The 25,754-nt window shown below is 37.6% G+C and overlaps 2 protein-coding genes across 2 annotated transcripts in view; one reads left to right on the forward strand and one right to left on the reverse strand.

Moving 5' to 3' along the window:
- The window catches only part of PEX3 (peroxisomal biogenesis factor 3), a 29,567-nt gene extending 25,278 nt beyond the window's left edge, over positions 1-4,289 (forward strand). The window contains exons 11-12 of the mRNA XM_016119580.2: positions 757-853; positions 3,252-4,289. Of these exons, the coding sequence (XP_015975066.1) occupies positions 757-853; positions 3,252-3,335 (181 nt within the window). The 3' untranslated portion in view covers positions 3,336-4,289. The remainder of the gene's footprint in view (positions 1-756; positions 854-3,251) is intronic.
- Positions 4,290-8,205: 3,916 nt separating this feature from the next.
- Positions 8,206-23,573, reverse strand: FUCA2 (alpha-L-fucosidase 2). Its single transcript, XM_016119581.2, has 7 exons — positions 23,291-23,573; positions 20,225-20,412; positions 16,568-16,907; positions 15,030-15,240; positions 14,603-14,793; positions 10,830-10,938; positions 8,206-9,557 (listed from the first exon to the last, which is right to left on the reverse strand). The coding sequence occupies exons 1-7, from the start codon at positions 23,524-23,526 to the stop codon at positions 9,417-9,419; spliced, it is 1,416 nt and encodes a 471-aa protein (XP_015975067.2). The 5' UTR covers positions 23,527-23,573; the 3' UTR covers positions 8,206-9,416.
- Positions 23,574-25,754: the final 2,181 nt, after the last annotated feature.

Raw genomic sequence — 25,754 nt, forward strand, 5'->3', positions numbered from 1 at the left:
AAAGAAAGAAATGCTTAGGATTGTGAAGAAATTGGATATAGAATATAGGAGAAGGAAGTGTCAAGGATAATGCTTAGGTTTCCTGCTTAAACAGCCAGATAAATAATGGTACAGTTTACTGCAGTAGAGGTAAAAACATTAAACATTGCTAGTAATTAAGAGAAATACAGACCAAAACCATGAGATACCTTTTCAGCTATCAGACATAGAAAGATAAAAAGATAACGCTTGATATTTTAAAAAGAAGGCATGATAACGCAGGTGTTCTCACACAGTGTTGGGGAAGCAGAGGGCATTTGGCAATATACATTTTAAACCTTAAAAATGTTCATAACTTTGGTCCAATAATCTCATGTTAATATACAATTATATTAAGGAAAATTAGGCAAAAACTTAGATCTCTAACTCTAGGGACCTAATAAATTTCACAGAGGATGGATTACTCCATAATCATTTAAAAACAGACAAAAACTTCAGATGAACTTTAAAAAGGATGAAAAAATGATTATATGAGTAAAAATTCAAAACAATATTGGTTGGAAAGTTATAGTTGTGTGTTAAAAAAACATAAGCATTACTAGAAGAAATTAATCATAATGTCAGTTATAGCTATTTCTAGATGGTAGCATTATGTGTGATTTTTATTTTCTTATTAATACATTTCTGCATTTTTCAATACCTATTAATTTTATAATTAAAATGTTAAATACCTTGTGAAAATTTCAGAAAATAATTATTACTATGATGATTTTTTAGTCTTTCCAGTGTCAGCCTGCCTTTAGCTAAGATAATTCCAATAATTAATGGACAGATCCATTCGGTTTGCAGTGAAACACCTAGTCATTTTGTTCAGGTAAGAAGAAAGCTTTGAGGTATCATAAATGGATTGTATTTTTGGTTGCGTTCCTGTTTGTCTAACGTATACATTTCTCTCTTATGATATTTGCTCAAAGAAACCAAAACCTTTAAACCACATGTGGAGTGTGATACGATGCCTCATGAGAGTCCTAATGTATCATGGCAAATTTATGAGGTCGGGAATGCCTTTCCCCATTTTATAGACCTATACCTGTTAGACTGCATGTAACCCAGATACATTCTAGTGGTCAGTTGAATTTACAGTGTTAATGTTTTGCATTAAGCTGTGCTAGTGAGAATATTGAGGCTTGAGACCGATCAGTGATACTATTCCTCAAATTTTGAGGAAAAACAAAAAACTTTTGTGGAGAAGTAAAGCATTTTAATAAAAATATAACTATTAATAGTACATTAATAATCTCACTAAAATCTGCATAGATAGTAAGTTATTTAAAATTTTCACTACCTATTACTCTATCTTCTTTCTTATGAAAGCATTTAAAATGCATTAAGACTGATGTTATTAAAAGGATAACTTTGAATCCACGTAAGTTTTTTTCTGTGTCATTTGCAAACTTGGAAACTGTGTCATATATAAAAAAGTACTTGCAATACATCTCAGTTCCAAACTACTACAATAATTTGCAGTGAGAAGAGACCCTAGGCCTAAGTGTAAACACAGCATCTTCTCAGTGCCATTTGTCTCAGACAAGTTAAAGTATTTTTTTTTGAGAACTATCTACTCAGAAACATGAAGAGCACTGAGACCTGGGTTGTACTTCTCCCTTTCTCTGTATAGTATCATCTGCTTGTCCTTCACATGCTTATTTTCCCTCACTGTTCTCTTCAATCTTCTCCATCAACTTTCTCACCCATGAGAGTTAGGCATTCATATCACAGGAGAAAGAATGAATAAAGCTGATTTCATCTCACTTAATTTTAAGCTTAATTTCAGCTCAAATTTTTTTTATATTAAAAACTTAGTTTTAAATTTTTAATTAAATTTTAATTTAATTTTCACATATATATCAGTGTGAGAAAAAAGTTGTAGCTGCTGACATTTAAACCTTATCTTTACCATTTTCCTCTTTCATAAAGTCTCTGGCTTCATCAGTAGACTGTTCATCTTATCTTGACAGACAAGCGGTCAGTACAACCAGTGATACGGCATCACCAGCTTTAGTTCTTAAGAATTTTATGTTTTCTATTAATTAAACTAAGTATAATTGATAATGAAAACAAAAGGTTTCAATCTAGTAAAAATATTGTTGATATTAATGTGTACAAAGTTCTTTAGTGAGACCAAATGTAGATTAAATTTATATACTACGCTATTAATTGACAAGACTGTCACCAATTTTTAACTGTGATTTCTATGAGTTAAAACACCGAGTAGTGTTCGGAGTCATTAACTATGAATTTGTTGAGATCAAGACTTGCCTAAAGCTCACTTGGGTTTTCTGATGCTTAAGAGAGAACACAAAGGGTATGTTCCCTTACTGTTTCTCTGCCCCTCACAGGGGCATTTATTTCTGTGTCATGGATCTTTTCACAATCTGATAAAGTCTATGGACCCCTTCTAAGAATAATATCTGTAAATGCATATTGTATAATACATAGATTCTGAAGAAAACCAGTTATATACAGTTTTCAAAATACTTTTTAAAGTCAAATTTATAATGTAGTAATATTGCTTCTTTGTTTATGCATTAAATAACAAAATCTAATAGCAGTTCATGTAACTTCTGCAATTATCATATGATATGAAAATGTCTGATTTCTGTTGAAGACAAATTCACAAGTTCTGCTAATACTGTTATTTTGTTGCTTACATTCATGATTGAAGGAAATGCTAGATTTTAGTGAAAGTTAATAAAAAATAAAGATGTAATTTTTTCCTTATCTTTTCATTCATAAGTGCCTTAAGAACCCTCGTTCTCAAGTGCATAGGAGTGGCTTATGTCGTGTATATATGACATAGTACATGTATTCTATATTTAAATCTTCTAGAAGGTAATATACTTAAACAACATTGTGTCAGCTTCCAGCAAAAGTACATTTAGACTTGTATCCTTAGTATTGTAATCATTTACTCAGCAGATACTCATCTAGCAATTGGCACATGCAAATATCCATTTGAAGACCATTTGGGGTCTTCCTCTCAAAGTCACGCTCAAATAATTACTATATCCACCATCCCTCACATAAGAACCTAAACAATAAATATGTCCTAGAATTTATTATTAGAAAAAAATAGCCCTTTCATTAAATGGTTTTCTTTTTGGCCTTAATGCCACAGAACTTAGAGCTAAGTTTGTTGCTTGGTTGCAGAGATGAATTCAAATTAACTATACATTTTACAAACTGTAATGTTTTGTTGTCATCTTTGCTAGGATCTATTGATGATGGAGCAAGTGAAAGACTTTGCAGCTAATGTCTACGAAGCTTTTAGTACTCCTCAACAACTGGAGAAATGATATTTTTTGCTTTCAAAATATACCGAATAAGTGAACAATATATATAGGGTAATGACTTGTTACCAACATGCCTAATAAAAATATATTCTTAAACTTTTCGTTTTGTAATAAAACAGATTTATTTGTCATCATAGTATATTTTTAAAATCATGAATAGACTAGTTTTTGTGGGCATATCTGAATGTACACAGCACAAATGTCAGAAATATATTATATGATAGATAATAATTCCAAACTGACAGAAAACCGATGTAGATACTTTTTTTATATATATATACTACAAAATCTAGCATACTTTGACATTAATATTGAGGTCAACTCTGGGAAGTAGAGTGAAGTTTGGGAAATATGCTGTTTAATCATAAAGTTCACTGGACTGCAGTATTATACATGAGTAAATCATACTTTTCTCCAGTTACTCTTCAGAGGAAAAATTATTTGTCTTAAATATACTTGACGAAGGACTTTTCTTTTTATGGAAATCAGTGAATTTAACAACCATGGTCAGTTTTTTTTCCTTTACTATTGTTAACAATCCTTATAAAATAACAGTGATTTAGAGGCTAAAATTATGTTGATGCTGTTTATTCGCAGTCATTATTAACTACATAATTTCATTCATTTGTATGTAAATAATTTTAATAACTTACTTTGTATTGATTTTGAATACAGTGGATATCTTATTGCAATAAAATATTTTAGTAAAATATTTTGTTGAGTTAATACTTTATAGCCATTAATGTATTTGTCGTATAGCATTTTTGCTGTTATTTTGGGAAAATGCCAATATTCAAGTTTCACTCTGTTAATAGAATTGATACTTTGGTTTAACTTGTTTATTTAGAAAAAGTAGCATTTTCTTTTGAAAAGAAATAATTCATTGTCTCTAGTAAATCTATAGAGCTGTATTTATAAGGGTAATTAGGGCAGAAATAAATGAATCATATATCATCAGTATATTAGATGTATTTTCAGTAACATAAGAATATTTTCAGTAACTTCCTTTTATGTTCCTCCAACATAACATATAGCTCAATAGTAGTAGAAAATGAATTGCAAAGTCTCTCCTAAGGCCAAGTAGTGAGGCCCAAACCAGATGTTGCCTTGGAAGGAGAGAAAGGTGATCAGCTGAAAATTACCACCTGGAATCATCTACGTCTGTAGCGTTATAGCAATTAAAGATATGACAAGGTAAAAACCAATGTATTGGAAGTTAATTGGCCTTAGACATTACAAATTTGTCTTCTAATAGTATAGTAGGAGCCCTTTTGTCTGGAACCCTTAGTTGTGTGGTCAATTCAAAAAGTCATATATAGCAGGGTATCATAAAAAATCAATAAATAACACATGTATTCTTAGATATTTGAACTTGAAATAAAAATTATTTGCCAATTATGTAATGTAGGAACCAGACTTTTCTACCTTTTCAGTATAGGTCTGCTTATAGGTGTTCTCTAATTGTTTTTCTTTTACAGATCACATGCATTACATTACAGAGATATGAAATGGGTACAAAATTCCTGTAGATTTTTACTGTATTTCCTCCAATAAATTAAGCAATCCATTTAAAAAGAAAAAAAAAGATAACACACTTTTATCTAGTCTTTCCAAACTGTTCAACTTGATTTTCACAGAAACTACAACTCTTCGCACTATGTCATCAGCTTATGTAATCATGATAAAAAGTTCGACTGGCATAATCAGTTTGTTACCTATTAGTTTCCTAGAGATTCCATAACAAATCACCACTAACTGGGTATCTTAAATCAACAGAAATTTATTCCCTCATAGTTCTGGTTCTTAGAAGTCCTAAATCAAGGAGCAAGCAGGACCATGCTCCCTCTGAAGTTCTCTAGAGAAGAATCCTTCCAATCCATCCTTGCCTTGTCCAGCTTCTGGTGGCCCCAGGTCTTCCTGGGCTTGTAACAGTGTAACTCCAATCTTTGCCTTCGTGTGGTTATCTTTTCTGTATCTGTGTCTCTTATAAAGATATTCTAATTTAGGACCCACCCACATCCAGTATGTTCTTATCTCAATATTTACCTTAATTACATCGGCAATGACAATTTCCAAGTAAGATTATATTTTGAGCTTCTTGATGAATGTGAATTGGGGGAAAATATTCAATAATATTATTCAATAATAGTAATAATATTCAACCTACTATAACAAAGCTAACCCTTGGTAAACATATTTTGCAGCAAGTAGAAACCACAGTGAAGGGTATGCCAGAGCAAAGCCTACAAACTGAAAGCCTGCAGCTTGCTCTCATCAGAAGTTTGCTTGTCCAAGGAAATAGAGAGCATCAGTTAACCTAGTGAGTTAATTAAATGGAGATACTTTTTCTCCCTGAAACTCATACAAATGTGTTTATTACTGTATATATATTAAAATTTGATATGATCATTTATTTATTTAGAAGTTAGAGAAGATCTAACAGGGCCTTATATTGACAAAATTGAAATGAACAGAAGGCAAAACATCTGTCTTGTTTTCTGTCATCTTAATTCATATTTATTTGAATAGCCTGAACTTTTGGAGTAATTGTGTTCTTTCAGAAGAGCACTCATAAGAAAATGAGACAAAAACATCATAGTGATATCCATATTTAAAATGATATCAGTGTCGATTATTCAGTCTAACAATCTACTTTAGTTTATCTTTAATAGCTCTCTAGTGATTAAAGGAAAAATCAAAGTTACTGCAATTCAAATAAGACAATTTTGTACCCATTAGTAACTCTAGGAAAAGGATTAATTGGAGGATAAAAACGTTTGGCTTTAAATAGGTAATGAGAGATCTTATTATTAATTATGCTTGCTATAATTCTTGCCCTCTGTACCACAGATGGTTCTAAGAATTTGCTGGAATAAGTTTAAATCTCTTTATGAGACCCAATTTTACATTTCATATGTAAGCAAAATATACCTTAAATTGGTGTCATATTTTCATATATAATGTCTGGTTATTAGCACAGCATTTTTTCAATGCCTCTTGAGTGCTGAGCTCTAGTTTGTCATTTAAAAAAAAAAATTTAATCCCATGTCCCCATCCCTTCCTTTTTGGCAACTATCAGCTTGTTCTCTATATCTATGGGTCTGTTTCTGTTTTGTTTTGTGTTTTTTTAGATTCCACACACAAGTCAGATCATACAGTATTTGTCTTTCTCTGACTTATTTCACTCAGCATAATACCCTCTAGGTTCGTCCATGTTGTTTTAAATGGCAAGATTTCATTCATTTTTATGGCCGAATGTGTGTGCGTGTACCACATCTTCTCTATCCATTCATCTATCGCTGGATATCTAGGTTGCTTCCATATCTTGGCTATTACTAGTAATGCTGCAATGAACATTGAATAGATATAGATATAGATATATACATATATATACATATATACATATATCTTTTCAAGTTAGTGTGTTTGTTTTCTTTGGATAAATCCCCAGAAATGGAATTGCTGGATCATAAAGCAGCTCTATTTTTAATTGCTTGAGGAATCTCCATACTGTTTTCCATAGAGACTGTACTAATTTACAATCCCAATAGTGTACAAAGATTCCCTTTTCTTCACATCCTTGTCAGCATTTGTTATTTGTTGACTTATTGATGATAGCTGTTCTGACAAATGTGAGGTGATACCGCATTGTGGTTCTAATTTGCATTTCCCTAATGATGAGTGATGCTGAGCATCTTTTCATGTGTCTGTTGGCCATCTGTATGTCCTCTTGGGAGAAATGTCTATTCAGGTCCTCTGCCCATTTTTTAATTGTATTGTTTGTCTTTTGATGTTAAGTTGTATGAGATCTTTATATATTTTTATATATTAATCCCTTATCAGATTATTTGCAATTATCTTTTCCCATTCAGTATCTTTCATTTTGTTGATGGATTGTATTGTGTCATTTAGCTTTATCATAGCTACTCATTAACTATATTCTACATTTAACTATAATTTGTTTAAATAGTTCCATTTTTCTACTTCATTCTCAATGTGTAAGGGTAAAGGTTGACAGAGTAGGAATTTAAGTGCCCACTGATAGGTTTTAGACTCAAAAATTCTCTCTTTAAGCAAACAAATGATCTTACTTTTAAGATTCTTATAACACTGTTTATGAGAATTTGGGTTTTTTTCCTTTTCTTGTCTTTTCTTAGTCTAGTTTTTGAGATGCTGTTAATTTGTCTGCATTGTATATCTAATAAAATATTAATAGAGATTTATAAATATTAAAGTATTCATGTAAATACTTTGGCATGGTTTCAGAATTTGAACTTCAACAATGAGTAACTTAAAACATTTTTTTAATTTTAGCATGATTTTAGGAAATATGAATAATATTCTATTTCACTTTCTATTCGAATCATTTTTTTAAACAGTGCAATATCTGCATTTAATTAATGTGACAAAATGGAACTTGCAGGACTTCAAATAAATATCTGGTAATATAGAACACCTTTTGTCAAGGTTAATGAACAGTTAATCACTGTTTCTTTAAATTTACATAAAAATCAGTATTATTTTTGCTTAATTATTTTGCTTTATTCTTAGGGATGATCTGAAAAGATTTCCTAATTTTCAATTAGGTTTTCAACTTTAGTTTGGTTGGAGGCAAATGTAAGAAGCAAATTTATTAAATGAAATTGGACCTCATATTAGCCCACCTACAAAAATAGGCCATACCTCTAATCTCATAACCCTTCTTGACCCCACCAAAAAACCTGGATGACTGTACTAAAATATCAATAGTAGTGATCCGAACAGTGATTTTACCTCTGAGCATTTCTGTATGTTTTAAAATATCTACGGTGTGTATACATCAGTTTTATAACCAAGAGAAAAAAAGTTTTTTTAACAAAAATAATAGCAAGCATTGGAAATATATAGTAAGCCAGATTTATTTTAAACCTACCACTTGTATTAGTCTCCTCGGGCTGCCATAATAAACTACTGACCGGGTGGCTTAAACAAAAGTACTTCATTTTCTCACATTTCTAGAGGCCGAAAGACGAAGGTGCCATTGGGTTTGGTTTCTCTCGAGGCCTCTCTCCTTGGCTCATAAGTGGCCTGTCTTCTCACCGTGTCTTCACACGGTCCTTCCTCGGCGCGCTTGCATCGCTGGTGTCGCTTGCTCTTCTCATAAGGGCAACAGTCGTGTTGGATGAGGGCCCCAACCCTTACGATTTCATGAAACCTTAGTTACTTCCGTAAAGGCTCTGTCTCCAAAGACAGCTGCACTGGAGGTTAGGGCTTCAACTTGAATTTGGCAGGAGACACAATTCAGTCCTTAACAACCCTAATTCCTAGCTACTCAAACAAAAATTTCCACTTCTGAATCACAGCTGGAATTAAATTCAATGTGAAGAGACTTCAATAGCAAACATAAGGAAAGGAGAAAATTTCCTCTACCCTTCTAGGTTCTTTCTACTGGTCTAATCAAATTGACATAAGACAGATAAACGATAGAAGATAAGCAAATTTAATTACATGCATATGTGTGGGAACCCCACATACATGAGCGAGTCAGAGGCCCCACATACATGAGACGTTCAGAGGCGGAAAGTTAAAATGAGATATATGTGGCATTCTGAGCTAAGGCTGAGGTAAGGTGCCTTGGTGCTTCATCGAGGAGGAAGTTCATTCACAGGATAAGAAAATCAGATGTTCAGTAATTAGAACATTTGCCCTGCCCTGTAGATAAGTCATAAAAAATTACTTCTGGTGATAAGTCTTATTATGACCCCACATGTAAATTCTTTATGGGAGAGAGAAAAGTTTCTCATGAGCCTGCAGAGTCTCGATTGCCTTCCGCTCAAAATAGTTCACATGCTGAAGTGGCACATCCTGGCGAGGCCTGTTCTAAACCCCTTCACAGATTGCACTGGAGAGTTAAAACAATTACATGGATAATTTAGGGGGAAAAAAAATTAGAGAGTAAGAGGGGAAAAGGGGCTGCTTTGCGTAAATAATTACTTGACTTTTCCTGGCCCATTTTACATTTGCTTTCTCCATATGTGACAATTATAGAAACCTGATATTTTCTAGTCTTAGATGTAACTGCAGCATGAACCACTCTCCTGCACATTAGATCACATTAGTTAATGCTAGAGCCCAGCCCCATTTACAGGGCATCTGATGAAAGGTGAGCTGTGGCAGTTTCACCATGATGCCATTTTGTTTCAAAGAGATCCATTTAAGTGGCTGTCCATGTCCCAGTAGTTTAACCTGAAATTAAAAACATACACATAAATGTCTCCAAATGTATCTCTTTGACTCACCTATTTTACTGAGGAGTAGTTGATATTTCTTAAAAAGCATTGTAGACAGAAGATTCATTTTTTTACTTGTATCTAGTAGTTCACAAGCTGTTTTAATAACCCTCGAGCAAACAGTGCATACGTCTGTCTTATGCCTTTATTCTAGTTCCTATATTCTCAAATAAAAATGCGCCGGAGTTGGGGAAGAAGAACTGTGAAGGTTGAATGAACTGTCAGAGTAGGGTAAATGCTGAAGAGAGGGTCAGGGAAAACGACTCTGGAACCAATCTGCCCAAATTAAGTTTTCACACAGAATGTTTGGAGAAAGGCTCCCCTCCCTTATCCAGCCAGATTTCCTCCCCAGATTTTCCAGTAACCCACTAATCAACCATACATAACTGTGACCGGTCATTACTATAATTGTTTTATATCCTTAGTCTTCTACTAAGTGAATTTAAAAAGTAGTTTTCTACATATCTACAGTTATTTTGAACCAGAAAACTTTGCTTGTCATGTAGAGCATATAAAAGCAAAACCCATGAACTTTTAAATAACAGTATTGATGAAGGCCAAAGAGAACACTGATAAAATAAAAAGATAATGCCATATATCAGATTAAACATTAATTAAACATCAGATTCGAACTCCATCTTCTTTTCTCCCTGATCAGCCGAAGGCGTTAGAAATGAAATATGAAAAAATGATGCAAGGAGAATCATGGACAACTCACCTCTAAGGAAACTGTTGATTTCTTAAAAACAAACTGTAAAATATATTCTCCTAATATTTAATACTAGCCTCTGGCATTAAACCTCAATACCAGACCTAGTGATTACAACTGTTAGATTAACCTTTAACTTTCTCAAAAATTTGTATGAACTTGACATAGACAGGCCATGACATATTACCTTTATTCAGAGGAATAACAATTCCAGTTTTATGAAAAAGATTATCAGATGCATACAGTGAACCTGAACAACATAGAATAACTGAAGAATATTTTACACAGATATGCATGGAGATAATGTAGCTGCTTTATAAGTCATTTTGGGGGGAAATGGAAGAAAATTTTCATAGGTGTTGGCCAAACATCATCATTAATGAAGTTCATTTTAAAATTACTCTTGTGATTAATAACAGGAACATATCTAAGGCTCTCTGTAAAGTTAAAAGCTACGGTTTGATCGGGATAGCCTAGTCAACAATTTAAAGAGACAGTGAAGATAAAATTCCCGCTTACCTCTGTTAACCCCAGAGTTGCTTTGGGTTGGCCAAGAATCAACTGTCCTGATGTGGGCCATTTGAGAAACATGGCATAGACCAATTTTTCTTTTCGTTTGGATGTATACCTGTTATTAAAAAGGGGAAAAGACGTAGTAATATTTCTCATTATTTTTGGGTCAGGTCTGGAATTATTTACAGGGATACTTCCATTTGGTAAATATTTGCCAGGTCTTCATTAATGGAGGAAAGGGAAAATAGCCCCATGGTAATGTAAAAAGCACCCAAAGGGTACCAATCCCAATTCCAGTGTGTGTGGACAGGTCCCTATCTCACGAAAAAATTCTCAGACACCATCTGGGGATCATACAACTTAACTCAATTCTGACACTGTCTACCTGGTCTATGTGGAGATAGTGTCAGATTCCACAAGTTAAGGGCTCAGTCTTAAAGGACTCTCTACTTCCTCCAACTTCAGACTCCAAGACAAGTCCAAGTTGTCATCTGGGCATCTGACCCCAACAGATTATAGATGGGAAGTTCCAATGACCCCCCCTCCTTGGGTTCAATTAATCTGCTAAAGCGACTCACAGAAATCACAGAAATATTTTACTTACTGGATTATTGGTCTGTTATAAAAAGGTATAACCCAGGGGCAACCAGATGGAAGAGATGTACAGGGCCAAGCATGAGGGACAGGAAGGCATTTCCGGGCCCTTTCCAGCACACTCCTCTAAGCACCTCCACCAACCCAGAGGGAAACTCTCTAACCCCTGTCCTTTTGGATTTCTATGGAAACCTCATTACACGGGTATGATTGATTAAATCACTGGCCAATGATGGTTGATTAAACCTCCAGCCTCTGCCCTCCCTGGAGATCTGTAGTAGGACTTAAAGTTTCAAACCTCTAAAGGATTAGGTCTCCTGGTGACCAGCCCCTATCCTGTGGTGCCCCAAAAAGTCGTCTCATTAACATAACACAAGACCCCTTTATAGCTCTCAGCACTTGGGAAAGTCTAAGAGTTTTAGGAACTCTGCTGCCAGAAACATGTTTCTTCTTGTAAATGACAATATCACAGCACCTTCTTCCCCTACTTCCCCAGTACCAAAAAGTTCTTAGAACAAAGATTTTTCTAATATTGCTCTTCATCGGACTGTTCTCATAGAATTGGAAATTGGCAGGGTAGATGAGTAAAGAGTCGGGAAGATGCAAGAGCAGATGGCTTTCTACCCTTGATTCAAATCTCCGTGTTCCTTCATTCAACAGATGCATACGTGTCAGTGCTGAACCAAGTACTGTGCTTGGTGTTAGAAAACCACGTACTTGAGTTCTTGTTCTTATGGAACTGAGACTAGAGTGGGGAAGACATTAAATAATCCCACAATTAATATGAAAGCCTGAGTTCCGGTAAGTACCATGAAAGAAAAGGAAATTGAAAAATTATAGCACAGGAATTTTTTTAGATTACATCATCAGCAAGAAGCCTCTCCAAGAAAGTGACATTTAACCTGAGACTTAAAGAACGAATGAGAAAAAAAAAATAGAAAAGGTAAAAAGAGTACGCTCTAGACAAAGAAAACAGAATTTGCTCCTTTTTTCACTCAATTATTTAACTTAACAGTTATTGAAATCTTTTAGAACCAGAGACATAGCACTGAAAACATCTCTGTCCTCACAGAGCTAACACTGGAGTGGGGAAAATTAGAATGAGCAAATAAATACATGTCAGGTGATGATTAAATGCTATGGAGCAAACTGAAGGCAGGTAAGGCTAGAGCATGCTCGGTTGGAAAGGAGGGATCTGGGGCATGATTGTATTTTAAATAGGCAGGGAATAGTCCGGGAAGCCTTCTGTGAGGAGGTGGCCTTGAGGAAATCCAAAGAGCACGAGGGACGGCATGTGGGTAGCTGGGGACAGAGACCGGCCAGCAGAGAACTCCCAATGCAAGAGAACGCACGGCCCGAATAGCCCCATGGCAGACGAGATCGCAGCGACCGCAAGGAGCCACTTTATATAGGACCCGGTAAGTCTCTGTAACACCTGGCTTTTCTCTACGACCGGACGCCGTCGGAGGAAGTCGAGCGTGGTGCTGACGTCACCTGATTTATTATTTTAGAAGTTTTGTGGCAAATAAAGGGCTAAGGATGGAAACATCAGTCAAGGAGCTGCTACTACTGAAGTAATCTAGAGAAAAGACAATGGAGACTAAAAGGAAAGTTGCCACAGAGAGGATAAGTGGTCAGATTTGGATATTTCAAATATAGAGGTTACGATATTTGCTGATGGATTGGCTGTGGGATATAAAAGGGAAGTTAAGGACACCAGTTTTTGGCCTGACAACCACCTAAAAATATGAAGCTGCCATTAACAGGATAGGATGGTAAGCGAAGGTCATTTAAAGCACAATTTAAAAATTAGGACATATGTTTTAAACTTAACAGGTTTAAGATCCGTATACTTCCAAGTGGAGATGTTGACTAGGAAGTTGAATTTAGGAGTCAGGAGTTCAAGAAAAGAAGTCTGCATTGTAGAGGTCATCAGTAAAGCATTGAAAGCCATGAAAATGGGTGATATCCCTTTGAGGAATTAAACTAAATAGAGAATAGAGAATAGAAATCCAAAGCCTAAGCCTCAGGGTACTTCCAGATTCAGAGGTTGGGAACTTGAGGTGGAACCAGTAAAGGAAACTAAGAAGGAGCAGCCGACAGGCAAAGGAAGACAAGGAGACACAACAATCAACTGAGACAAATGCTGCCGTAAGCTCAGAAAAGAGAATCTGGGAGCTGCCCCTGGATCGGGCAAGGGAGAGGTTATTGTGGGCCCCGAAAACCGCGGCATTGTGCAGTTCTAAGAGGTGGAGCCTGACCAGAGTGAGTCCAAGAGAGGAACTGAAGCAAGAAATTGGAAATACGAAGTAAAAACAATTAACATGTTTTACTATAAAGGAAATGAGAGAAATGGGAAGGTGGCATCTAGGAAGGGTCGAAAGGTAACGTTTTTAGGATGAAAGAAATATTTGTATAACGTTAAGAAAGTATCTAATAAAGAGGGAAAATTGAAGATGAGAAGCGAATGGGGAGAATTACTAAAACCGCGTCCTTGAGTGGAAAATACGTGATGCGATCCAGTTCACAAGGGTCAGCCTTAAAGCCAAAAATGGGGTTATTTGACAGTGTGTGCGTGTGTGTAGCTGCCAAGGGACCAGCATGGAATAAGCAGAGCTGAACTTAATCCAAGTTGAGATTTCAACGAGTAGGAAAGAGAGAGAGACAGTTAAGGAATTGAGGGAATATGCAATGAAATTACCAGCTATATAATCTGACCTGGATAAGGGCGGCGGGGGGGGGGGGGGGGGGAGGGTGGAGAACTTGAGAGGGTAAGACATGAGGGACAGATAAAACATGACGGGGTCAAAGATGGTATAATCAATGGATTACAGAACACTTTGGAAGCTGAAATGCTATGCGGCGTGAGCTGAAATATAAGGGGTTAGACAGTAGAATGCTTCAAACTGAGGTCACAGAAGGAGTATCATTACTGGTAGGTGGTTCAGGTCTAAGGTATGACCAAAAGAAGGGGTAGCAAGAGTAGAATGAACAAGGTCCCCGGAAGGGAGGAGGTACAGGACTGAGGGCTGGCAAATTAGAGCAGTGACTATACATATTAAAAATCAGTAAGAATTATGTATAGTAGTTCTGGAGTCAGTGACAAATTATATATATATATATATATGGAGAAATTCTAAATGCCTTCTTCTATTAAATAGTACTTGGTGATGAGAACAACATACCATACATGTGGGGTGACAGTGTCATTCTGGGATCTCCAAGTGTTCGTTTCATAAATGGCTTCTCCATTGACTTTTAGCCAGCTCCCCATTTGCCTTAATCGTTCCTCAAAAATTGGAGAAATGATGCCATCGTGTGTGGGCCCAATATTCATCAGAAGATTTCCTCCACATGAAACAGTTTGTACCAGTTGCTAAAAAATTAAGAATATAGTTCTTAGATAAAATAATTCCTTTGTGAATGTGTTAATATGTTGTATTTATAGACTGAAACATGGATATATAGTTACTACCTAGGAGAACAAACATGGAAGACAGAAGAATGTCCTGTGTTTATAGGCCATTGAGCCTTACACATTATAAAATAGTAATTCACACACCCGCTCTATTAAGAATATTACCATAATAGTTATCGGACATTTCATTGTACCTTCACCAATTCTTCAATTGTAAGATAGTCAGAGATTCCAGCATTCCTCCTATAGCCCCAGGAAAACTTGTCTATTGTCATGCAGTTTTCCCATTTGTGTGGCAAAAGATATCCTGGGTTATAACGATCACTGCAAGTATAGTAGCCACCATGGTTACAGATGGTACCAGCTCCCCATCGGTCATTGGTGACTACTGTGTTCCGAACTGGGCTGAAATGAAAAGTAAACTTTTTATAAATAAAAACAATTTTTTTTTTTTACACAAAAGGAAATGTCACTGAAAAGAGGTCTGACTGAAATCCACTCCTGAAAATTCATCATAGCCTAATACAACACAAAGTCTGTGGCTTTGAAGTCAAATAGGCCTGGGTGGAATCCAATCCTGTCTCAACCACTTTCTAAGCTTTTTACCTAAGTCCTCCAAATTATCAATTACTTCATCTATTGTTAGAACAGAAATAACATATAAAACACCTAGCCCAGTGCCTGGCACATACATTATAAAAGTATTACACTTTTAAGGCTTATAAAAATATTACACTATTATCTGAAGCTCCCTCCATATTGTGGATGATAGCCAGCACTGAATTTACAGTCAAGACGTTCTTCTCACCCACTATCTTATACACATTCTAGCCTTTCTCTTTCTCTTACAATTGCGCCTAGTATTGAAACTTCTCAGGAAAGTCAACTGTTGCCATCATGGAATTCACTGTGGCATGAAATAAGTCCATAACTTTATTTATCACAGCAGGTGGTGTCTCTTGCATCTCTGTACTTAGAGGGGACAGTTTGATTCTCAAATTAAAGTGGATGGCTCCCAGTCTTTCCTGTTGGAAGGAGTACCTGGAGAAATGCTATTTTAAATATCAAGAGCTCTCCAGAATGTGTGTATGTACACCCTTTGTGGGCCTAGGGAATACAAGCAGAACACTCCCTGACTTCATAACACAATACCAAGTACCTTCTAGTTACAAATATAAATTTGTTCCATATAATTTATACCTCACAGGAGTTCAATCAGAACTCCCTGTTGTAAAGGGGCAGGCCAGAACATGCTAGAAAGCAATAGGAAATAGGAAGAGGTGAAAATGCTGATGATTAAGAAAATAAAGGAAACAGACAAAGAGGACGTTGGGCAGCAAAGATTATCAAAAGGGTAAGAGGATAGAAAGAAGAAGCAATTAGAGGAATCGAAAAGCACATAATCAGAAACAGGCATGAGTAAACAAGAGTTGTCCCAGAACAGGAGATGAAGGTGGGGACCCACAAAATTAATGTCTTCAAAATTCTGGATTCCTTGATTTTTGATCTGATTTCAAAATCAGACTATTGAGTTGTATTTGACTTCTGATTTGTAACTCTTGCTTGTCTTGAGTAAATACCGACATATTCGATAAGCATTATTTATAATGATTTCCTCCCTTATACCACACATGGACATGAAAGGAACTATTTCAAGAAGCAAAAGAATGAAATGTTATCCATGTCTTAGGCTCATTTAAGGTCATTATAACAACTCTCACAGCATACATGCCTTTCATTGTACAGCCAAGCTAAGAAGCCTGTGCTGTTCCAGTAGGAGTCTGGCGCCCCTCCATCGCCATCTGACCACAGGACCTCGGGCTGGTACTTGTTCACCAACTCATGGAGCTCAGGTAACACCTTAGAAACTGGGAATTGTCGCTTCTTGAATAAGCTAGATTGATCGTCGAGGAAGAATGGATGAAACCACTCAAAAAGGGAATAGTACAGTCCAAAACGCAGGTCGGTCCTCTTCCTAATAGCTCCCTCAAGTTCCTTAACGAGATCCCTCTTGGGACCCTCATCCACAGCATTCCAGTTCCACGAGTACTCGGAACCCCACAAGGTGAAGCCTGTACAATTATATTAAAAACCTGTGTAAGCATACAGATTTTATCTTAGTAAATCTCTACCTGTACAAATGCCAAAAAGAAATTCGATCATGCACGTAACGTGTAAAGAACTGCTTCTACAAACAACTGTTTTATGTCAATTTTTTTATAGCACATATTCTGCTTTTATATGAGAATTTTAAAAAGGCAGAACTGAGGTTTCTAAAATTGTATTTAGTTTTGTATTAGTTTCAGGCATATGGCATAATGATTAGGCATTTACATAATTTATGAAGTCATCCCCCGGTGGGTGCAGTACCCATCTGGCACTACACGCAGTCATTACAGCATTGTTGACTATGCCCCCCATGCTGTACTCTACGTGCCCATAAATTTTCGTGACTACCAATTTTTACTTCTTCATCCCTTCACCTTTTCCACTCAGCCCCCCAAGCTCCCTCCCATCCGGCAATCGCCAGTGTTTGTTCGCGGTATCTAGAGTCTGTGTTTCATTTTGTGTGTCCGTTTATTTTGTTCCTTAGATTCCACATGTAAGTGAAATCATATGCCGAGGTTTTTCAAAGTAACCCTCAGGGTACCCATAAGTCTGTATAGTCTGATCTGTCTCCTGTATTTTCCTTCTTAGAATAAAAGCTCCTTGACGAAGCAGTATCATGTCTGCATTGCTCTCTGCTATACCCTTCCGCCGATTGCTAACACTGGGTCTAAGACAAAATCAACAACCAACCTTAGCAAATCACAGCTACGATTAAAGTATGTTTCCTGGTTTTAAGATTATTTATTTTATTGTATGTGATTCTTAGCTGTAAATCTCCCTTAGGCTCATTATTCATTTAATGAGGGGTTGCGGTGGTGGGGGTGGGGAAGCCCCAATTCCTCAGCAGTTTTAGAATACAATACCCACCATTTGTGATCTCCTCTTACTCTAAAGTCATAGACTTTGATAGTGCTCTTTAAATTACCTAAAAGTGAATTACGTACCAACTAACAGGTAAGAAAAATAACGTCTACCATTAAACAGGCACTTTGAAATAATTCATATTTAAAAGGAATTTGCATTTAAATTGCTAGTTGTTCTATATACAAAATATTAGAAGCAATATATAAAATGAAATACTCAAGAAATTATGTAAAAGCCTCAAAATTTTTAGTTAATGCCTAGGAACATAGGTACATTGTTATTATCCCACTGAAATCTAAAAGAATTTCTGAGAATAGACATAACACAAAGTGCTTTGGGCGAAACATTTTACTCCTATAAATTAGGACAAGTATAAGATGAACGCACTCTTTAGATTCTTTTTTAAGAAGCTTTTTTTTTTTTTTTTGACCTTTAAGGTGAGATTTAATGTACATTTAGAGCTTTTAAAAGAGCTCACGCTTGTTCCAACGATGTTTGTGGTAAACTTCAAAGCAGTGTAGATATGTAAAGTCTTATTCAAAATGTTTCAACCTCACAGGCCCTAACGTCCGGCAGGGCTAAAACCACATGGGTCTTCAGTTCAGTATCACCACCTGAAGCTCGCACAGTAGTCTTCCCGCCCAGCCCAGCTCAGCAGGGGCTTTTCCATAAGCAATGGAAACATCTGACAACATGGGTCCTAGAAAATTTGTAAATGTGAGCCGCATCATCTGCCCTCACAGTGTAATTAAGAGCTGTTTTGTTTTGTTTCTCAGTAAGCTCACTATATACTACTTCATGCCATATAGTTTGGCACGAGTTCCTAGAGTAAGAAATCAACATGTTCCTAAGCAAATACACTTCATAAATATTCATCTAAGCAGGAGAAATATATTAGGAGGAAATTATTAAGCCACTAGAATGTGGCCAAGGGGGAAAATATTCTAAGGTAATTACAGATTTCTGGTTTTGGTTCTTCTCTCCTATTCTCCTCCCTACTCTTAAAAATGATGAGGCAAAATTTCTTATTCCAAGGCAAAGATGGTCATACAGAGGAAATTGTGAAATGACTTAACATGAAGTTAAAACAATAACAGTTTCTTGACATTTCTTTGATCTTATAAATACTAGAGTGGGAATGGGTGGAAACAATTCTATTGACATAGGACCACAGTGATGGTTAACTCTATCTGTCAACTAGACTAGGACACAGGGTGACCAGATATTTGGTAACATTATTACATGAGAGTATTTCTGCATGAGCGAATCATTTGACTAGGTCGACTGAGTAAAGCAGCTTGCCCTCCTCAGTGCAGTGGGCCTCGTCTAATCTGTCGAAGGCCTAAATAGAATAAAAAGCCAAATAAGAAAGAATTCTTTTTCTATCCCTGTCCTTGAACTGAGTCATTGATATTCTCATATATTTGGACTCAGACTTGGCTAGAACTTACAGCATCTACTTTCCTGCTTCTCAGGCCTTTAGACTCATACTGGAACTATACCAGAGCTCTCCTGGGTCTTGACTTCTTGGCCTCCATGAGTCAGTTTCTTGTAATAAATCTCATTATATTTATTATGCTTTCTGTGGGTTCCATTTCTCTGGAGACCCTTGACTAATACTACCCCTGTTTTCTTTCAGATATTCTTCCCCCATCTCTGATATTTCTGGGCACAATTACAGTTCCATAGTCCTTTTCCTTTCAGGTGATCTGTGTCACTTTCATCACTAGCAAATTTGCCACCATTTGGCCATCTAAGAATTGGCCCAAAGCACAGCCATGTGTGTTGGTAATGATGCAAGACTGCAATGCCATAACCCCCATGGTGCCTTCCCAGGATGCATTACAGACATGGAATGAAAGTTAGGGAAAGAGTCGACAGCCATGCCACCCTGAATGTGCTCAATCTCGTCTGATCCCGGAAGCTAAGCAGGGTCGGGACTAGTTAGCACTTGGACGGGAGACCACCTAGGACTACCAGATGCTATAGACCACCTAGGACTACCAGATGCTATAGACCACCTAGGACTACCAGATGCTATAGGTGTAAAAAAAAAAAAAGATAGTTAAGGAAAGAGTGCAATTCCAATTACATACTTTGACCTGCAACCCACATCCCACTTCAAACAACTTTAATCAAATTTTGGAAACATTGTTAAATATGCATATAACAAAATGTGATCATTTTTAAATTTTTTTCTCTGTTGTATGGAGGGTCTGATTTCCTGCATCCCTAATGCTTCTTAACTGGGGAACATGTTGTCCCGTAAATTATAAGCAAATATCAGTAACCACTTAAGATTGCTCCTAAGAGAAAACTCAGATTTCATGTGAACGACCTCGCTTTAGTTTCTTCTTCCAAAAATACTACTTTATATTTAATAACCATTGTCAGTGTTCATAGATGTCACATTTACCTTCGTGATGTTTGGAAGTTAAGACAACGTATTTGGCACCAGAAACTTGAAAAATATCTGCCCACTGGCTTGCATTAAAAAACTTTGTTGAAAATAGTGGTCCAAAATCTGCGTATTTGAAACCAGGAGGGTAATTATTTTTCATAAAGTTCACAAAATTTTGTATCTTTTCCTTTTGCCAATACCACCTAAGGGGAGGAACAGAACAGCACATAAAGAGCATACATGGAAACATTTGAAATACTTGTACCAGCTCCCTTTACTAATTCCCCCTCACTCAAATATAACCCAGACTCTTGCTTATTTCCCCATTCATTTGACTTTACTTTAAGGAAAGCTTAAATAAGCCCAAACTCCCCTTGTTTCCATCTATCCCTTTGTGAAATCTACTCAGCTCATAAACTAGAACATTCTAGACAGCCCAGCCATCCATTTGCTATTGATTCTCCACTTTCAGATTGTAGCATGTATGTATCTTTGTAACATAAGTGAAGAAGGCTTCAAAGGGAAGGTTATGTGTCTAAAACATAACATGGATCTATTATATTCACTAGCACAGAACCAATGTGGGAGAATGCAACAGTAAAATTTAGAAGATGCTGTTATTTTACTATATTGACTCGACCTTCAAGGATTACTGTTATATGTATTTATTCTGCACAATGGGGCCTACATTCCTAAGCAAGGCTTCATGAGGAAAACTACATCAGAAAACATAATTATACATTTTAGATAAACATAGCAGTAACAATTCTCAAGAAAAATAGTCCAAAGCCCCATCTCTGGCCCATCTACTTTTTCCACCACCACTGTTTTCATAAAAATATTTCTACAGGATGAACAGACCTATAATCAGCAGTACATCTCCAAAGATGATCAGGTTATTTCTGCTGAGACTTCATTAAAGACATATGTCACAGACGCTATTGTTTGCTTGCTCAAAAGTCAGATTCGTAATTTCCCAGCTTCCATTGCAGCTTCGACATAGACATGTGAGCCGTGTTGGCCAATGGAATTTAAGGGGAAGCCAACTTGGGAGATTCTGGGAATGGTTTCTTCTCTAATAAGAAGGAAATAAGGCCTTCCTGCCTTTGGACAAGGTTGTATGAAGTGATGTCTGGCTGTCATCATGTGACCATGAAGGAACAAGTCAACAGACTGAGGATGACAGAAAGAGCCTGTTTTCAATTTCATCAATGAACCAACTACCTCTAACTGTCTCCTTATGTATGATAACAAGCTTGTTAATACACATTTTATTTGTGTTTTCTAGACCTTGAAGTGGAAGTATTTGAATTGATCCATAACACATTTTTACCTTATGAGTTGAACTACAGGAGAGAAACTGGGAGTCAGAAAGTTGAACAAAAGGATTTATCCTATTTTTCTCTTAGCACAGTCTAATTTGAACCTGCATTTTCCATATTGTCTGAAGCCACTTCTCAAATTTCATACTAATAGACATGAAAAAGGGTACCTCAACAGTCCATCATTTCTATTTGGTTTTAAATTGCCATTAAGGATAGTCAGATATACTCACCACTACTGTCGACTGCCCACCAGTCAAACTGGGATGGGGAGCAGAGGTTTAGAAAGCACACAGAGGGAAACCATAAATGTTATATAAACCTGCACAAGGTTAATGTACTTCCAGACCACCAGTACTTCCAGACCTTTATTTTGTTTGGTTTGAGAAATATCTTTATCGTTCTAGGTCATAACAAACAACCTTGTGTTCATTTGTAGAAAGCGAAAAGTTAACAATTACAAAGAATAAAATTTCTCGAAACTAGCTGTTTTCGGCAGAACACTAGTGTCAATTAACAAATGTCAAATCCTCTTCCAGCATCAAATGTATATTTACTTATTCTTCACGGCTGAACAAAATGATAATTTAAAATATGTATTATGTTTAATAAAAGAAGAAAAACTGTTAATTTATGTACCTAGCTAACCTGAAACATTTCAAAAATAACCCCAAAATGCCTTACAGCACAAAACTTGCAAAGAAAGATTTATAACATCTTGAAGTAAATGTTTGGTAAAACATAGTGCAAGAAGAAAGAGTCCCTTGTTTTACAACATAGTTTACACAACTGGCCTAATTTAATAATATTTACTGGTTGTAGAAAGTTAATCTGCAGAAAATGTTACAAAGTATATCAAGTATACTCTATATCGTATCTGCTATATATAGTATATGTTAAATTTGATGTACACTACATAATATGTAAAGTACACTTCCATAAACTCATTTTTATTTTACTTACCAATATAGGAATTTTACTTAGGAAAATATATATGCACACACATATACACAACGCATATATTTGGTAACATTTCTATCTTGAGGAATTTAATACCTGAAATATTTAATCAGGAAAGGTATCTGAAACACTTCACAGTTGTAAGAGATTACATGCACATTTTTACATAGGTCTCAAGGTAAAATCTGAAGAGCAATTTGTGCAACACCTTCCATATAGCCTATTAATAATGAAGGTTTTTGAAATTAAGGTAACATTCTAGAACCTTTTTAAAAATTTTTCTTGAGGCACACATGGTAACAGTTTGACTGAGAGCCAGTGCACACCCAAATGAACAGATATTTCCCATCTCATGAATTTGTTTAACCACACTTCGTGACTGAACGACTGAAAATTGGCAGGTAGCTGATAGGGCATCGAGTCTGAGTCTCAAGGGACAGTTTAGGCCCAAGCTTCACTGCACATCATTTGACTCTACACAAGTTGATTAATTTCTGCTCGTTTAATCAGTCGATGGTTACACTGTAGCGTGAAAACTACAACTTGAGGCTAAGAAGCCGGGGCCACTTTAAGTGTCTGAAAACAACAGTCACACAGGAAAAGGTCAGTGTTCACCCAGGACGAAGCGCTTGTACACTAAATTATACGTTTAACACCGGAAATTCTAAACGCGGTTACAACAGTGGGAGACGAAACTGACAAGGAAGCAAAACAACCAGGCCAAGGCTGCGGGCTGAGACTTGGCCGGAGGCCAGGACACAGAAGCAGGGCCGGAGACTACAGAGGGAGGCGCACTCACCAGAACCATTCGCTCCCGAAGCTGGGCACGGAGTACACGCCCCAGTGGATGAAGATGCCGAACTTAGCCTGGTCGAACCAGGCGGGCAGCTGTCTGGCGTCCAGGGACTCCCACGTGGGGTCGAAGCGCTTGGCGCCGCGGGCAGAGTTTTGCAGCGGCTGCAGCAGCAACAGCAGCGCCAGCAGCAGCGGCGGCGGCGGCGGGAGAGGGACCCCCCGCAGCTCTGGGGGCAGCATGTCCCGCGCCGTCCTCCGTCCCTCGGCACGCTCCCGTCCTTCCGCGTTGCTGCTTAAGTACGCTCCGCCACTGTGTCACCTGACCAAGCGGTCTAGGAGAAAGACACCCTCCCCCACTGGGATGGGAGCAGCCCTGGAGCAGAATGTCCCTAGGAGGGCTGCAGGGCTCCGTTGCACAACTCAGGAGGAGGCCAGTGTCACCCCAGCGCCATCCCTATGGCTGCTTAGCTATGGCTCCCGGTCACTCTACCAGTTTTGATGGGAAAATGAATCTGGTTCAGGGACCTGTGAGAGCGCCTCTCTCCTCCAACTGCACGACCGACCGTTATGAAAACGTCAAGAGAGGGCAGCGCGCCCCACGGACCTGAAGGCCAAGGCAGAAACCTCAAGTGGGTCATCCTGCCTCTTCTAGGTTGAAAGCACCCAAAACAACCCAGATCATTCTCAGCTTCTGGGTGCCTGAGTCTGTATCAGGTGAAATTCCAAGAGTTTCCAATTCAGGTTGGGCCCCAGAGCTTCCATTTTTAACCAAGTCCTAGTTGCCGCTCTTCCTGGTCCAGGCAGCAAACTAGGAGAACTATTGCGTTAGAAACCAATAAGATGAATATTTAAGAAATCTCCAGGCTTGGGAAAAGAAGCCAGAACATTGGAGTGATTATCAAGAGACATCATCAAAGCTCATGTCTCCCCCCTCACGTGGTCTCAGAGTAAAACCAGGTTCCCCAGCTCTTCTGCTCCTGCAAAACCCTCTCTCATTCTTCAATGGGCCAGTTCAAATGTCACCTCCTCCCACCTTTCTGTCACCACCTTCCCTCCCAGAAAGTCCTTCCTTTGTGTTCCTATTAACATCTTCGTCCAACTTCTAATAAAGGGATCCAAAGATTGTCTTGTATCCCTTTAGTCAATATGATCTCATTTCTCATTAGGCCAGGAGCTTCCTGAGGACAAGGATAGTGAGTGACCTTCCTTCCTGCAGCCCCTGCATTTAAAGCAGAGCCTGGCATGGGGCAGTGCTCAAAGCATGATTCTTAAGTCCTTCACTAGGGTTCTAATTACTAAGTGTTATGAAAGGCTGAAGTAGGTGAAAACTTACAGGAACTTTAACGTCATAATTTGTGGCCCAACATTTGGATTTTTGCAGTTAGAACTCAGAGGCTGCTTACAGAGCACGGCTCTGCCCCTTGAACTTGGAAACTGCCTGCAGAACGAACAGTCGCTCTGTGCTTTTAATTTCTGTTGGTAAGCTTTTGTGCTAAAGCCTGAACCAGAGTTAGTGTTAGCGAACAGAAAAAGTTCATCTGCCCAGCACTAGCAGAGCCAAACACTAAACACCAAGGATTGCAGTGGAAAAATATTGGCTATTTTATTGATGAACGGTGCCATTCAGGAGAACGGGAAGCTGATGTTCAAAAGCTCAAACTCCTGACGGCATGCAGGTTACAGATTATACAGGGCAACATCACAAGACATCATGAGCTAGGGGTTCACAGTTGCCTGGGAGCTGACTGACCGGAGGTGCAGTAAGGGTGAGAAATCATTTCTTCAGGTCTTGAGTTCAACGCTGAGGTCTTTTCCAGCTTCCCTCTGTCTGGTCTCATGGGAAGGTAGCCTGGAGTCATGCCACTTTAGGGCTCAGGAGCTGAAACATAACTTAAGTCAACATGTTATCTTTAGCCCTTTAGCCTGCCAGAGATCCAGGTCTTGTGACCATTAGTCTTGTCAGAGCAATTGCCCTCGGTGGCCTCGGGGGTTGCTGATTATCTGGGAGAGATAGTCTGGGTCTCTGAGGGGTATAGGGAGAGATAGATGTAATTTCTAGAGCTAAATTTAATTCAAGTCATAAGGACCCTCAGTTTCACCAAATGAAAAATGTCTAATCGTCTGTTTCCCGCTGTTCTCATCTCACAGTTCCACTTGCTTGACCACTGAGTCAGCCGGCCGTTGAAAGTCCAGTTGCCCCCACCAATCCAAAATGAATGATGTAAGTTTGTGGTCTTGTCGCCCCTAGCAACTCATCTCTTTGTTAACTTAGGGCTTTTAAAATAAGCCCCGTTCTTCCCCTTCTCATCTCGGAACATGTTTTTGGTTGATACCGAGGGCTGTGTCCCTGGTTTGCAAATCATATATGAATCAAACTCCCTTTTAATTTCTTTTGGGATTTTCGTTAACAAAGGAAATGACACTAAGTAGCCGTTGCCCTCATTCTCCCATCTCTGCGAAGACATGGG

This window comes from Rousettus aegyptiacus, unplaced genomic scaffold, assembly GCF_014176215.1.
Source record: "Rousettus aegyptiacus isolate mRouAeg1 unplaced genomic scaffold, mRouAeg1.p scaffold_m13_p_1, whole genome shotgun sequence".
In the NCBI taxonomy this organism is placed as follows: domain Eukaryota; kingdom Metazoa; phylum Chordata; class Mammalia; order Chiroptera; family Pteropodidae; genus Rousettus; species Rousettus aegyptiacus.

What these genes read in the sequence shown, in the direction of transcription:
- FUCA2 (XM_016119581.2), bottom strand. Translation starts at nt 23,526, where the DNA reads ATGCTGCCCCCAGAGCTGCGGGGGGTCCCTCTCCCGCCGCCGCCGCCG. An exon ending in GCTTGGCTGTACAATGAAAG is followed by an intron (nt 15,241 to 16,567) that starts GCATGTATGCTG and finishes TTTTCATTTCAG; the next exon opens with CCCAGTTCGGAACACAGTAG. An exon ending in ACTGTCACCCCACATGTATG is followed by an intron (nt 10,939 to 14,602) that starts GTATGTTGTTCT and finishes TTTTAATAACAG; the next exon opens with GTATACATCCAAACGAAAAG.